This window comes from Carettochelys insculpta, chromosome 1 (assembly GCF_033958435.1).
Source record: "Carettochelys insculpta isolate YL-2023 chromosome 1, ASM3395843v1, whole genome shotgun sequence".
Classification (NCBI taxonomy): Eukaryota; Metazoa; Chordata; order Testudines; family Carettochelyidae; genus Carettochelys; species Carettochelys insculpta.
This window is the reverse complement of record NC_134137.1, coordinates 156,430,375-156,445,859: the sequence shown is the minus strand read 5'-3', so window position 1 is coordinate 156,445,859 and position 15,485 is coordinate 156,430,375. Positions and strand designations below refer to the sequence as shown.

The 15,485-nt window shown below is 41.2% G+C and overlaps 2 protein-coding genes across 10 annotated transcripts in view; one reads left to right on the top strand and one right to left on the bottom strand.

The window, feature by feature from the left end:
• The window catches only part of C1HXorf58 (chromosome 1 CXorf58 homolog), a 28,016-nt gene extending 14,014 nt beyond the window's left edge, over nucleotides 1-14,002 (bottom strand). The window contains exons 1-5 of the mRNA XM_074988062.1: nucleotides 13,862-14,002; nucleotides 7,972-8,066; nucleotides 5,297-5,408; nucleotides 1,367-1,498; nucleotides 65-294 (exon numbers count right to left, since the gene is read on the bottom strand). Coding sequence (XP_074844163.1) covers nucleotides 65-294; nucleotides 1,367-1,498; nucleotides 5,297-5,408; nucleotides 7,972-8,066; nucleotides 13,862-14,002 — 710 coding nt within the window. The remainder of the gene's footprint in view (nucleotides 1-64; nucleotides 295-1,366; nucleotides 1,499-5,296; nucleotides 5,409-7,971; nucleotides 8,067-13,861) is intronic.
• A 475-nt stretch (nucleotides 14,003-14,477) lies between these two features.
• Nucleotides 14,478-15,485, top strand: part of APOO (apolipoprotein O) — a 78,779-nt gene continuing 77,771 nt past the window's right edge. For 2 of the 9 annotated variants that reach the window (XM_074994387.1, XM_074994349.1), the window contains exon 1: nucleotides 14,728-14,762. In XM_074994387.1, the coding sequence (XP_074850488.1) occupies nucleotides 14,754-14,762 (9 nt within the window). In that variant the 5' untranslated portion in view covers nucleotides 14,728-14,753. Of the gene's footprint in view, nucleotides 14,501-14,727; nucleotides 14,763-14,798; nucleotides 15,189-15,485 lie in introns of those variants that run through there. The other 7 variants (XM_074994365.1, XM_074994376.1, XM_074994332.1 and 4 more) reach the window with 7 other exon arrangements.

Here is a 15,485-nt window from a genome sequence, read left to right as displayed (position 1 = left end):
AAAAGCATAGAAATTCTAAATAATAATTAAGCTTGTTCTTGTAGATAAGTTGGTATTTTTTTACCTGACTCGACAAACAGTCATGAGTTGATCATGAAGTATCTCTTCATTCTGTGGCCTCAGGAGCAGAAATGTCAGCTTCTTCTTAAGTTGATTTGACAGTGTCCTGGACTGTGCATAATCCATTATATCATACATTATCATTGTCCTGGGAAAGTTTTCCAGAGACAATTTTCTCCAGCAGTTATCCCTGCCACCAAAATACGCTGGGGTCTCATCCAGGTTACTGATATACTATAAAGGCCACAAAATAATAATAGCAATTTAGAAAACAAACGCTTTCATGAAGCCTAATTAATTTGTAGTGATGTTCCAAGTCTCCCCATTCACATTTTCTCATCCTCATTAAACATTTGATTGACAAGCTTGCACACTGAAGAAAATCTTATTCAGAATAAATGAAACAGTCAGAACCCCTGAAATGACCTACTCTGCTTTAAAATTTCTATAATATGATAGCATCTGTTTTCTGGATATCTATAGCTCCCCCCTTATAATCTATAAGTACACATTATAATTATAAAGTAATCACTCGTTTTAAACTGATCACAAAAACATGCGTATGTAAAGTAATAGCCTGAATATCTCTTCTGTATAGTAATAAATAATTAGTTGAAATTACAGTACTGTTTATAGCCACCTTTATGTGCGGGTGTCATAGGATTTGGTCCTAATTATTTATTAAAAAAAGAATTTAACCAAAAAAGATTTCACTGTGCTACTCAAACATAAGTACTTCTTGGTGATTATTCTTCTCTCACTTATACCACTGACAATCAGCCATAATTCCATCAAAATCAATACATTAACACTAGTCTAAAAAACCCAGAATTGTATGGATTCACATCTCACTTATTCCATTTGAAGAGTATCATTTTATCAGCAGCCTTTATAGATATTTACCATCCCTGTGTAACCCTGACAATAGACATGACAGGACCTAATCCATACAACCTCAGTAACATCAATGGAACATCAGGGAAACGCAATCAGAGAGCTTCATTTTCTACTGCCCCAGATGAATCCAGACAATCACTTACGTCTACACAAGTTGGATATAAAATGCTACCAAATCAGATTTCTGCACTCACACAGTAGTATTTTAGGTACCCTTTACACTCATTTTTGAGCTGATGTTAATGACTGCACAAGGTGTAAGCAGTGGAGAATTAGGTCCTTTAATTTTAGTAATCATAGTCACCTTGTAGTCATAGTCACTCTCTACATTTAGATTGTCTTTTTTCCCAGAAGAGGATTTATTTTCATCATCAAATCCTATAAGAAAATATTTGAAAACATTTCTTACTTGCATGTAATCTTTTACTGTAGCAACATCTATTTCATCTATTATTTTGTGATTTTGGTACTGAAGTTCATCCTGTATCATTTGATCATAATATTTCCGATGTCCCATCAACTTGCAAGCATCAACTGCTGCCTAAAAAACCCCCAGAAAACATACTGTAGCTAAAATCCAAAAACACACACACACACAATTTCTGGAGTCTTCATGCTTCCACCCAGGGTAAAGTCTTAAAATGCTCCTGAAATCCCAGTACTCAATAATAAATAAATAAATAAACAAACAAACAAAGGCATTCTAATTAGTACACAGAAAGTTCACAGTGATTGGACATGGATTGTCCACTAACTCTGCATAATTAATACTATTATTTATACAGTTGTACCACCTAAAAGTATTTATGGACCAAGAATGCCATTGTCCTAGGTACTGTACAAACAGAGTGTCCCTGCCCCAGAAAACTTTAAATTTAATTATAAGACAAGAGACAATAAATAGAATACAAGTAAAGAGCGAGAAAATAGTGCTTAGCATAGTGGTGAAACAATTCAGTTACAAATTTGAAAATGTTTAGTGAAATAGCCGGCTTCCCCAGATGCATCAAGTAACTAATCCAGGATTTGCCTTTTAGATTAAAAATGTAAAGTTAATTATCAGCCTTTAATACTTATTTCATTTGTATGAGATTTCATAGTGACAGTTTGTTTCCTTCCCTCGCCCCTCTGACAAATTTATTGCTAGAGTAGATAACAAGGATTGCAGTTAAGGTCTTCAGATGTTTACAATTTTTTGAAAACATTCAGCTGTCAGGTCTGGTTGTTTTTGTTTAAGTCTGAGTCTCTGCTTAGAACTGATTCAGAAGGACTGATATAGTCCACATCCTCAAATTGTATAAGTTGCCACAGTATTATTGAAATCAATGGAGCTCACATATCAGATAAGGATCCAGTCCTTTGAATATATACCTAAACATTGCCAATGTAAAACATTGATTCTTCTAAATTCTGAAAACTTTTTCAAACAGCTTTTACACAATAGTACTTTGGAGTAGACGCTAGCATTTTAATATGGAGCGTATCCCAGGTCATTCACATAAATATAAATTTTGACTTCACTTTGCATGACTTTGTGCATGTACAACATTGTGGGTTTTATTTTTTAAAAACTTAAAATATTCCTTTCTTTAGTGAACTTCTAACATTCAGGTGACATTATAGTGTGTCTGTTGACAGTATTTTCTCATTTGCTATGTGACTAACTGATTGTACAGTTGTCTCTGCACAATTGTGTCAAAGATGAGTAAGTAGGCCATGTAGAATAGGACTGTGTCCTTCTTTAGCCCCTCTCCTTCCCAGACGCAGGTAACACTTGAAGTTGCTTCCAAGCAGTTGCATAGGAAGAATACTGTTGAAGGGACTTTCGACTGTCCAACTAAAATGTCTGTCTCCTCTTACAATAGAGTACCAATTTGCTATTGCCCTCTCATACAGAAATGTTTGTATTTCAATGGTGTGTATCTATAATTAATAGGATTCCTTGGTATTAAAGATATTATAAGAAAGGTAAAATTATGATAAATAAAAAATAATTATATGGGCTAATGGTCACCGCCAATTTTTCTTTTGTAATAGCGCTGTGAAACTGCATCCACAGGAGCCAAAGATAATGCAATTGAGAATAATTGAAAAAGAATTACATACAAAAGTGAAATACAAACGCCAGAAAAATTCTTTCATGCAAAGCTGCCAACTCCCTTCAATTCACAAAAAGAATATTATATTCATCAATGACCGAATAAGTCAATAACATTATATTATTTTACCACTCTTTCATACACTATGGGCTTGTCTACACTACCACCTTCCTTTGAAGGAAGGATGGTAATTAGGGTGTTGGGCGTTCACTAATGAAGAGCTGCCATGCACAGGCAGCACTTCATTAAGCAAATTCCCCCCACGTGGCAATTTCGAAGTTTTAAACTTCAAAGTACTGGCACATGTCTAGCTGCATTATCTTTATAGGCACTTATGCAGAGAACTTATTGTTCAGTGTATTGAAAATTGAGGTTTTGCTTTTAACCACATCCTCATTCCAATGATAACCTGCCAAAAAACATGGTTCAAGGAATTTTGTTCAGCAAATTTATAAAAACAAATCTTTTGACATAACTAATTTTAAGGGCCTAAAATTAAGTTTTAGTGTCATTTTAAATAAAGGCAGAACTGAATCACACATATTGGTACTTTGAAGTTGTTGTGGGGGGGAATTTGCTTAATGAAGTGCTACCTATGCACGGCAGCACTTCATTAGTAAACTCCCAACACCCTAATTACCATCCTTCCTTCAAAGCAAGGTGGTAGTGTAGACAAGCCCTATGTCTAGATTGCAGGGTTCTGTTGGGAGACCAGACGTCTCTTGACAGAAGTCTGCCACTTTGGGAGCCTTCTGCTGAGATCCCGGTCTTCCGCGTTCCATGGGGAAGAAGAGATATGTTGGCAGATGAGGTTTTCCTGACATTTGGCCCCAGGTGGACAGATCTAATGTCAGGAAAGCCTCTCCCTACAGAAATGTCGGCAGGAGATACGCAAATGTGTTGCGCATTTTGCATATCTTTTGCTGACAACTCTCGGCAATCTAGACATAGTCATACAGTTTAACCAGTTGCAGCAGACCTGTCAAATCTCTCTGAAGAATTTGTCATGCACGACATACTTCTCAAAGGTTTGGCAGATACATGGCAAATCTGTATGGTTCTCGTCTGCATTCTTCTACTAGCTGCCTTTTTGACATCTTAGCTACTTCTTTTCTGCAGGATCTGATATTACTGAATATATAAGAAGAATGAAACAGTGAAGGAGTTAATTGAGCAACACAAGACAAAATCTAAATAAATGCCTCAGATACAAAATATTTTAGCATGACTCTCCAAGGAAACAGAAGAAAGGGGTGAGAGAATAGGTGAAGATTATTGAAGCATTCTTCACGTTATGATTCTCCTACAATTAAAGGATTTAGTGCCCTGAATGAAAAATGTTTAATGTACCTGGTATAGGTTTGAAACCTTCTTTATTCAAGACAAGACAAGGAATAGGCCATTTTAAAGGGGGGAATGTGCATTCAGAAATCCAACTTTAAAACCAACATTTAGCAAAATATTGCTTCAGAAGTCTACTTGTTTTGATCCAAAATATATTTTGCTTCTTATATTACAGGAATAACAAACACTAGAGTATAGAAGTGTTTGAATGGTTGAAGAAGAAAAACTCTGGTATTATTTATATTACCGTAATACCATTGTGGACCAGAAGTCCACTGTGCTAAGCAATTTTCAAATGCAGAGCAGAAAGACAATCCACACCCCAAAAATCTAAAGATGCACAGTTTATCTTTATAGGCACTTATGCAGAGAACTTATTGTTCAGTGTATTGAAAATTGAGGTTTTGTTTTTAACCACATCCTCACTCCAATGATAACCTGTCTAAAAACATGGTTCAAGGAATTTTGTTCATGCAAATTTATAAAAACAAATCTTTTGACATAACTAATTTAAGGCCTAAAATTTACTCTTAGCATCATTTTAAATAAAGACAGAACTGAATCACAAAAAAACTTATTTTAAAGTAAGTCAGTTATACAGAAGAGGGCCTATGGTGACTAAATTTCCTGGAAATAAATTAATCTAAATAGAGAATATGGAATTAGAGGTACAAAAAGTTTTTATCTACTTTGCTTAAAGACTAATTATTACTTTGCTAACAAAAGTCATCTTGTTTAATGAATGAAGCAACTACTTGTTAGAACTGGAAATGTATGTGACTGAGGATAAAGATGTTATAGGATTTTACAAAATAAAGCTGAGACAAAGGGAGACATCCAGATTAAATGTAATAAGTGAAGAGACCATGATTACATATAAACATCTAGTAAATCACCTCACTTGCTGGACTTATTATTCTTTTTCCACTGATGTACTTGCTGCCTTGGCCTCCAGTGTGACGGAAAATCTTAAATACAATGAAAGGCGGAAACTTATGACCAGCAAATCTAAAGAAACAAGGAACAAAGTTAACTATCTTAGACTATAAAGAACTAGTTCCTTATTGTTTAAACTGGAAGGGATAAACTCTTAGTTAAAAACCACTGATACTTAAGACTTCCAACCATCCTCTAAAAAACCTAAGGATAACAACCAAAACCAACTTATATAATTTAAACATGGTTGCCAGCACATAGTTGCTGTCGTGACCCGCACCACTGTACCTCCCTCAAGGTGAACTGGAGCCTCCAGCATCCTAGGTTATGCTGGGGAAACTCAGACCTGAATTTACCTATATTAATATAAACAAAGACAAAACATGTTAGGCTGTAGGAAAGGTTGGCTCTCTCACTCTCTCTTTGTGTGTACACACACACACACACACACACACACGTAATTTAAGAGGAGGGGGAGAATTTGACAGATAAGCTTTTAGGGAAAATAATTGAAAGGCTACGAAGTATGATGTTATGGTAAACATTAAAAGACACAACCCTACACTTTACACAGCATGGAAATACAAAAACATGGTATCTCAACCCAAACCCATGAGGCGACCTAATGGGTGAACATATATGGTCATGTATGTATTTTATGAAGAGAGAATGACCCCAGTGTGTTTTTTAAAACATGCATTAACTGTGTTCAGTTCTTTAGATAAAGCTAAAACAGACTAATATGTTAAAAATTATTCCTAAAATTCCCTCCAAACTACTAACAGGGACAATTGTTGTCAAAATAAACAGAATTTGTCCAATTGTACTAAATATAAATAGCTGCTATGTCAAAGGCAAAAGTCCAACGTATTTTGTTTTGTTTTTTAAAGGACTAAAGTTAGCTCCCTAAATCTACTTTCACGTATCTCAGTGACACACATGGAAGCTGCAGGGGGTTCAGAACTTTTGAAAATCAGGTCACTCGTTTAAGTTGCTAAATGAGGATTTAGGAACCTAAAGCTGGCCTTGATAAATTCTTCTCCAATTGAATAGAACAAAATTTGGGAAGCTTGGAAAGAATTTTATTATTAAAATTATAAAGTCTTGCCTCAGATCCAGCATTTTCCAACACAGGGTCAAGACCTCAGGTTGCCAACCTTCTAACTCCAGGGATGAAGGGTCTGGTACGTGGAAGGGGGCTCTACCCTGGAGCAAAAGTACAAGAGAGAGTGCAGGTTCTGGGCAGTGCTGAGCTCAGGTGCTCCCAGGAAGCAGTGACATGTCCTCCTGGCTCCTTGGCAGAAGAGCAGCTAGCAGCCTCCCTGTGCTGGCCCTGCCTGCAGGTGCCACCATCCCTACAGCTCCCATGGGCTGCAGTTCCTAGCATACAGCCTGCCTGCCCTGCTATGGCCAACTGGACTTTTAGTAGCCCAGTCATCTGTTCTGACCTGAGCCACCAGGATCCCTTTTTGACTTCTAAATTGAAGGAATGGGATCTTAATCCCCACCAAAATGGAATAAAATAATTGAAGAGCTGTCACCGTTTAAAAATGACAAAACAGCAGAATTCATTTAAAAATCTTATTTAAATGTAAAAAACAAGTCTGAGTATTCATGGGTATTTGCATTTCACATCTAAAAATAACACCATATATTTACATCTGGAGAGCTATACCTTAGTGTATTGTAAAAGAGAAAAAATAGCAAAAATAATGAATGGCATGTAAAGCACAGTTCTGTAGATAATTTTATTTCTGCATTAAATTTCTTTGGGAATATATTAAGCATTAAGTCTAGATAAAATCCAAGTCCCTAGAAATATGCATTTTTAAAAAGAAAATGTAGTTTATGGTGTGTAATAAAAGTATCTGAAATATGTCAACTATAAATAAGACTATTTATCTGTCTGTTGAAAAACTAATCATCATAAATAAAAAATTTCCAGTTTTAGAAAACAAGAAAAACAATCATAGTAGAACCTCAGAATTATGAACACCAAAGTAACAAATTTACCAGTCAACCCCACAACTTATTTGGAACTGAAAGTATGCAAATCAAAGACAAAAAAATACAACACAGTACTGTCTTTAAACATAAACTACTAAAAATGTGAAGGGAAAGTTTAAAAAAAGATTTGATAAAGTAAGGAAACTTCTTCTGTGTTTGTTCCATTTAAAGTAAGGTGATTAAAAGCAGCATTTTTCTTCTGCATGCTAATTTCAAAGCTCTATTAAGTCAGTGTTAATCATTGATATATTTTTGAAAGAACAATAATTATGTTTGTATAGAGTTATGAATATTCAAGTTATGAACACCCTCCATTCCTGAGACGTTGGTAATTCTGAAATTCTACTATATTGCAAAACTAAAATCATTCCTAAAAAGCAAACAAAAATTATTTTCCCTACCCTATGCTTCAGTGACTTTAAGATGAACAAGTACAACCTATCAAACTTTCCAAAAATATTCACCTGTGAAGTAAAAACACATGAGAAATATTGACTCTGAAGGCATTTGTTTGAAAAACAACATGCTTTGTCAACTATAATAAAAACAATTTATAGCACTTTTTGGTTGACTTGAGAAAAAGTCATCATATATGCTGGATTGAAATAAATAAAAATGCCTACTTTACCTGAATCTGACTTTACACTGCATACTAGGGTCTTTTATAAGTTCAGCCTCTAAGGGATTCACTCTCCTCACAATCTCATATGTAATGCAATGCTCCTGAAACAGATGTACGTGTTATTCAATAAAATTGAGCAGTTTTGATTTCTATAATAAAACATCCCACACCTATTTCACATGGGAGTTGAGTGTTTATTAATATTTTAAAGTGCTTTGAAATTCTTATATATCAGTTACTATGGACTTGCAATATTTATTAATGTTTCCTTCTTTTTTATGACTGATATTGGTCTTTTACTCTGTTACTCTTTTCTCTACTGGAGTTCTTATCTTTTATGCCCTCCCTTTCCAATTTTGTAAGTTTTATTTTCTCAATTTTACACCACAAAACAAAAATAAAAATGAGGCTGTTTTCAATAAAGACAACAAAAATTAGGAAATTTATCTCGCATACAATTTTACCACCTCCTTTTTTCTAAAAAGTAACCCCAAAATTGTCTACATGCTCATCCTTTCCTTCTCTGTCTGTCCTGCCTCTTCTCTTAAGCTGCCATCATTGTCTCCATCCATTCCATTGTCTTAAGACCTCCCTTTCTCTTCCTTTCATTCCATTCAATGGAGTGACTTTATTGCAGAAGAGAAAAAAAAACTCCATTTTTTATGAATCCACTTTAATATTGCTCTGCTCAGTGTAAAAAAAACACACACACACACACACATTATATATATGTATGTATGTATAAAGAGAGCAAAGAATATGGAGAGTTGTCCAAGAAGATATAAGCTAGCCTGTACCAGCAATGAAGGGTCCTGTGGCACCTTATAGACTAACAGAAAAGTTTTGAGCATGAGCTTTCGTGAGCACAGACTCACTTCATCAGATGCTGGTCTTGGAAATCTGCAGGGCCAGGTATAAATAAGCCAGAGCAAGGGTGGAGATAACAAGGTTAGCTCAGTCAGCAAGGGTGAGGCCTACTACCAGCAGTTGATCTGGAGGTGTGAACACCAAGGGAGGGGAAGCTGCTTTTGTACTTAGCCAGCCATTCACAGTCTTTGTTTAAGCCTGAGCTGAGGGCGTCGGATTTGCAGATGAATTGTAGCTCAGCAATTTCTCTTTGGAGTCTGGTCCTGAAATTTTTTTGCTGTAGGATAGCTACTTTTAAGTCTGCTACTGTGTGGCCTGGGAGATTGAAGTGTTCTCCTACGGGTTTTTGTATATGGCCATTTCTGATATCTGATTTGTGTGCGTTTATTCTTTTACATAGAGACTGTCCAGTTTGTCCGATGTATATAGCAGAGGGGCATTGCTGGCACATGATGGCATAAATTATATTGGTAGATGTGCAGCTGAATGAACCCACGATGGTGTGGCTGATCTTGTTAGGTCCTGTAACGGTGTTGCTGGTGTAGATATGTGGGCAGACCTGGCAACGAGGTTTGTTGCATGGACAGGTCCCTGAGTTAGAGTGACTGTGGTGCCGTGTGTAGTTGCTGGTTAGGATTTGCTTCAGGTTGGCAGGGTGCCTGTGGGCAAGGACTGGTCTGCCTCCCAAGGCCTGTGAAAGTAGGGGATCATTGTCCAGGATGGGTTGTAAATCCCTGATGATGTGCTGTAGAGGTTTTAGCTGAGGACTGTTGGTGATGGCTAGTGGTGTTCTGTTGGTTTCTCTCTTGGGTTTGTCCTGTAGCAAGAGGATTTGTGGCACACGTCTGGCTCTGTTGATCTGTTTTTTCACTTCCTCAGGTGGGTATGGCAGTTTCAAGAATGCTTGGTAGAGATCCTGTAGGTGTTTGTCTCTGTTGGAGGGGTTTCTGTCGGAGCCTACTTTCGCCATCGCAGACTCAAAGAATACTTTCAACACAACACTGACCAGCACACCGTTACACAGACACCCTCCCAGCAGCACAAGAAGAATAACTCCAGGTGGACTCCTTCTAAGGGTAGAAATAACAGTCTGGACCTATATATAGAATGCTTCCGCCGACGCACACAGGCAGAAATTGTGGAGAAACAGCATCGTTTGCCTCACAACCTCAGTCATGCGGAACGCAATGCCATCCACAGCCTCAGAAACAACCCTGACATTATAATCAAAGAGGCAGATAAAGGAGGAGCTACTGTCATCACGAACAGGTTTGACTACCAGAAGGAGGCTTCCAGACAACTCTCCAATACCAGATTTTACAGGCTACTTTCCTCAGATCGCACCGAGGAATACACTAAGAAACTACACCATCTGCTCAGGACACTCCCTACACAAGCACAAGAACAGATTTATACCAACACACCTCTAGAGCCCCATCCGGGGCTATTCTACCTACTACCCAAGATCCAGAAACCTGGAAATCCTGGACGCCCCATCATCTTGGGCATTGGCACTCTCACTGAAGGACTGTCTGGTTATGTGGACTCTCTCCTCAGACCCTATGCCACCAGCACTCCCAGCTATCTCCGAGACACCACTGACTTCCTGAGAAAACTGCAATACATTGACAATCTACCAGAAAACACTATCCTAGCCACCATGGATGTAGAGGCTCTCTGTACCAACATCCCACACAAAGATGGAATAAATGCTGTCCGGAACAGTATCCCTGATGATGTTACAGCACATCTGATGACTGAGCTCTGTAACTTTATCCTCACACACAACTATTTCAGATTTGGTGACGATATGTACCTTCAAATCAGCGGCACAGCTACGGGTACCTGCATGGCCCCTCAATATGCCAATATTTTCATGGCTGACCTGGAACAGCACTTCCTTAGCTCTCGTCCACTAACACCCCGTCTCTACTTACGCTACACTGATGACATCTTCATCATCTGGACCCGTGGGAAGGAGACTCTAGAGGAATTCCACTGGGACTTCAACAAATTTCACCCCAACATCAAACTCAGCCTGGAACAGTCCACACAGGAGATCTACTTCCTGGACACCACGGTGCTAATACACGATGGCCACATCAATACCACCCTGTACCGTAAACCCACTGACCGCTACGCCTACCTTCATGCCTCCAGCTTCCATCCCAGACACACCACACGATCCATTGTCTACAGCCAAGCACGAAGATATAACTGCATTTGCTCCAACCCCTCCAACAGAGACAAACACCTACAGGATCTCTACCAAGCATTCTTGAAACTGCAATACCCACCCGAGGAAGTGAAAAAACAGATCAACAGAGCCAGACGTGTGCCACGAAGCCTCTTACCACAGGACAAGCCCAAGAGAGAAACCAACAGAACACCACTAGCCATCACCTACAGCCCTCAGTTAAAACCTCTACAGCGCATCATCAGGGATTTACAACCCATCCTGGACAATGATCCCCCACTTTCACAGGCCTTGGGAGGCAGACCAGTCCTTGCCCACAGACAACCTGCCAACCTGAAGCAAATCCTAACCAGCAACTATACACCGCACCACAGTCACTCTAACTCAGGGACCTGTCCATGCAACAAACCTCGTTGCCAGGTCTGCCCACATATCTACACCAGCAACACCGTTACAGGACCTAACACGATCAGCCACACCATCGTGGGTTCATTCAGCTGCACATCTACCAATATAATTTATGCCATCATGTGCCAGCAATGCCCCTCTGCTATATACATCGGACAAACTGAACAGTCTCTACGTAAAAGAATAAACACACACAAATCAGATATCAGAAATGGCAATTTACAAAAACCCGTAGGAGAACACTTCAATCTCCCAGGCCACACAGTAGCAGACTTAAAAGTAGCTATCCTACAGCAAAAAAATTTCAGGACCAGACTCCAAAGAGAAATTGCTGAGCTACAATTCATCTGCAAATCCGACGCCCTCAGCTCAGGCTTAAACAAAGACTGTGAATGGCTGGCTAAGTACAAAAGCAGCTTCCCCTCCCTTGGTGTTCACACCTCCAGATCAACTGCTGGTAGTAGGCCTCACCCTTGCTGACTGAGCTAACTTCGTTATCCCCACCCTTGCTCTGGCTTATTTATACCTGGCCCTGCAGATTTCCAAGACCAGCATCTGATGAAGTGAGTCTGTGCTCACGCAAGCTCATGCTCAAAACTTTTCTGTTAGTCTGTAAGGTGCCACAGGACCCTTCGTTGCTGGTACAGATCCAGACTAACACGGCTACCCCTCCGATACTTGACACCAAGCTAGCCTGTGTGTCTGTCTGCCTGCATAGCTGATTCTGTAACTCCAAAAGCTACAACTGAGGTGTTTCATCATTCTAACGTAGGGCTCCATTGGAATTCAAGATCTCAAAGTCAAAATGTTTAGCCCTACTGGTTAATCTGGGCTTGGGTACTGGTACTTCTGCAGGAAATACTACTTTCCTCTTCAGAAGGAATAGATCATCAGTCAGGAGTCCATCTTGCCTTTGGCAGAGAAAAGGGAATCTTCCTGAGCATATGTAATTATTCTTCTGATATGTTTATGTGATAAAATGGAGCCATGAATTATGAGCCCGGAAAAGAGGTTATAACAACCAACTTTTTATATTTGGTATGTCTAATTAGACAATGGCGCAGTGATATTTCAGGCTGGTTCCTCTTTGAGAAAAACCTGCATATAAGATATGTTGGATCCTTATTTAAGAAACTGGAAGCATTCAAAACCAGCAGCTTCTTAAGAACTGTAGGATACTTTCTTAAGTATTCACAGCACGTTTCCTCCAAAAATGATCATCCTGTGCCTTGACAGATCAACAGAGACTATCTGAAGTTTAGAGCAAAACAGTTGTGCATTCCTCAGAAGAGGACCAAAACACTTCTGATGGATTAAATATGTTTTAAAGGGTGCATAGACTTTGTGTTGACTATTTGCACAAGTGACAGAGAGGTAGCCATGTTAGTCTGTTCTCCAACAAAACAAAGCAGTAGAAATGTAGCACTTTAAAGACTAACAAATGTTTTAGTCGGTGATGAGCTTTCATGGGAAATCCCACTTCATCAGATCCATCTCATTTCCAATACAGATTGAAATTTATAAGTACAGAGGACCAAGAAAAAAATATTGCAATAAAAACTAACAAATCAAATAGGATTGAAGAAGGGGAGTGAGGGGTTGGGGGGATGTTAATTGTCCTGTCTGAAATAATTGTGAGCATCAAAGGACGGGAAGCAGTCCTTGTAATGTGTGAGGTAACTGATGTCTCTGTTCATACCACGTGTTAATGTGTTGAATCTGAATATGAATTCCAACTCACAAATTTCTCACTCTGATCTGTTTCTGAATTCTTTATGCTCTATGACACAAATTCTCAGGTCTTTAACAGGAGGGCCTACTTCATTGAAGTGTTCACTGACCGGCTTATATGCATTGAGTTTCTTGATGTCTGTTCTGTGTGCATTTATTCTTTCTTGAAGGTTTTGCCCAGTCTGTCCACTGTACATATTGGCAGGTTATTGTTGGCACATTATGGCAACTGTACTTATAAATGTCAGTCTGTATTGGAAATGAGATTGATCTGATGAAGTGGGTCTGTCCCACAAAAGCTCATCACAAATATATAATTTTGTTAGTCTGTAAAGTGCTACATTTCTGCTGCTTTATTTTATTTGCACAAGTGTGACTTTTATGCTAACTGCACTACCCTGGAGAAGATAAGCTACGGTTGTTTAATACACTGCTAAGGAATTTACCAACATAACTATTAATATACCACAAGTTATGCCAGTGTAAGTCTTTGAGAGTCTTTTCTCCCACAATTTAGTTTATAGGGCTTTTTGAGCTCATTTCAGAGGAAGAGAGTCCCCTTAGGGAGTTGGAATGGTATAAATGCAGCAGTATTCATGGCACTGATAGATTTATGCTGGTAATTTTCTCCCTGTAGTAATGCCCTGGCTAGTTGACAAGTAGGATGGGCAGGATTTTTCCAGAAGAGCATACCGCAGCCCGGATGGTGTGTGTTAGCAGCCGGAACAGCCTCCTGTTGATGAAACTCCACCAAGCTCGCTGGAGAGTTTTAGCTGCCAGCTCTTCTTCTTCCCTGTCAACCAGTAGACACGAGATCAGCGCCAGCCCTTGCATTCACGGAAGGGTGACCATGCCAAGGCAATCTCTTGGTTTAAGCCCCGTCCCAGCTGTCCCTCCTTTTTTTCCCCCCATCTTCACAAGTGGGCACTTGTCCAGTTCTCTTGCCGACTTGCTCGGCTGGCAAGAGACAGCAGGGCAAGCGGCCCCTCTGACAGCAGACCATGCGCAGAGAGCGCAGAAGCCAGCCCAAGAGTGGGAGCCAGGACGCGGGGAGCGGGGCTCAGGCGAGCACTAGGAGGAGGCGCCTCTGGAAGAGATGGACACCCCGGCCTAGTACGCAGCAGCCGGACGGGGACAGCGACTCCCTTTGGGGGAGCGAAGCCGGGCTGGGGATGGACACACGGACACAAGCGAGGAGGTGGGAGGGGTGAAGAGGCCTGGTGAAGTCGCTATTTCCGAGCCCCTGCCCGCGCGCCCCCGCGGCTGTCTCCGCGCCGCTACCGCCTCCCGCCTGCGGGCAGCGCCGCCCGGACCCCGCGCGAGGCCGGCACGGTAAGAGGGGGAGGGAGGGGCGGCTGCTCACCGCTGCGAGGCACGCCCCGCCCCCGCCCGGCGCGCGGCTCCACTCAGCATCCCCCTCCGGCGACTCCCCCGGAGTCCCTGTTGCCTAGCGACCGGGACGCGCCACGCCTTCCGCCCCACCCCACCCCCCCGCCGCTTTTCTCCGGCGGCCGCCCCGTAGCGGCGCGTGCGCTGGGTTGCCCTGACGTCATTGCGCAGCGACGTGGTCGGGAGGGGTGCAGAGATGTTCAAGGTGAGAGAGAGCGCGAGAGAGTCCCGTGCGGGGCGTGAGTCCGCTGACGCGTCCGCTGCTCACCCTGCGGTCCCCGGGGCTGGCGGGCGCCTCCTGCCTCGCGCGTTAGTGCCGGGGCTCGCGGGAGGGCTGCGGTCGGCGCCCTGGCAGGGCTGCGGGGTGACGGTTGTGGACTGCCGACCTCGGCCCGGGGCCTAGTTACAAACCCGCCCCAGTCTCCCGCGGGGAGCGTTTGCTCCCCTGCTGGGCGGCTGCTGCGTCAGGGGTTTCGTGCCCGAGTTCTGGTGCCTGTTGCTCGCTGCATGTCACTTGAGACCCCCGTCCCGTCGGTGCACGGGTGTGAGTCGGCGTGAAAGCGCTGTTCCCGCGCAGCCTGACAACAGAGGGTGCTGCAGGATAAAGCTTGACAAGAGACATTCTTTAACGGTGGGAATCTGGTAACTTGTAGCCTTTGTTATCTGATCCGAGGATCAATTCTGCCGTTCGCTGCAGCCTATTGATTGAGTCAGAGTCTTAGGTTGGCGCCGAGGATGCGCCTGTGTAGTGCTACAAGCAGGAGAGAATCATTAGCATGGTATGGCTGTGAGACCTGGTCCCACCATTGGTAGACCGACTTCAGAACATCTATTTATGCTCCAGCACAGGCTTGGAAACAGCCTGTGAGGCTAACTGGCTGAAACTAAAGAACAGAATTATCAGAGACATAGATGTGTATGATTTGTT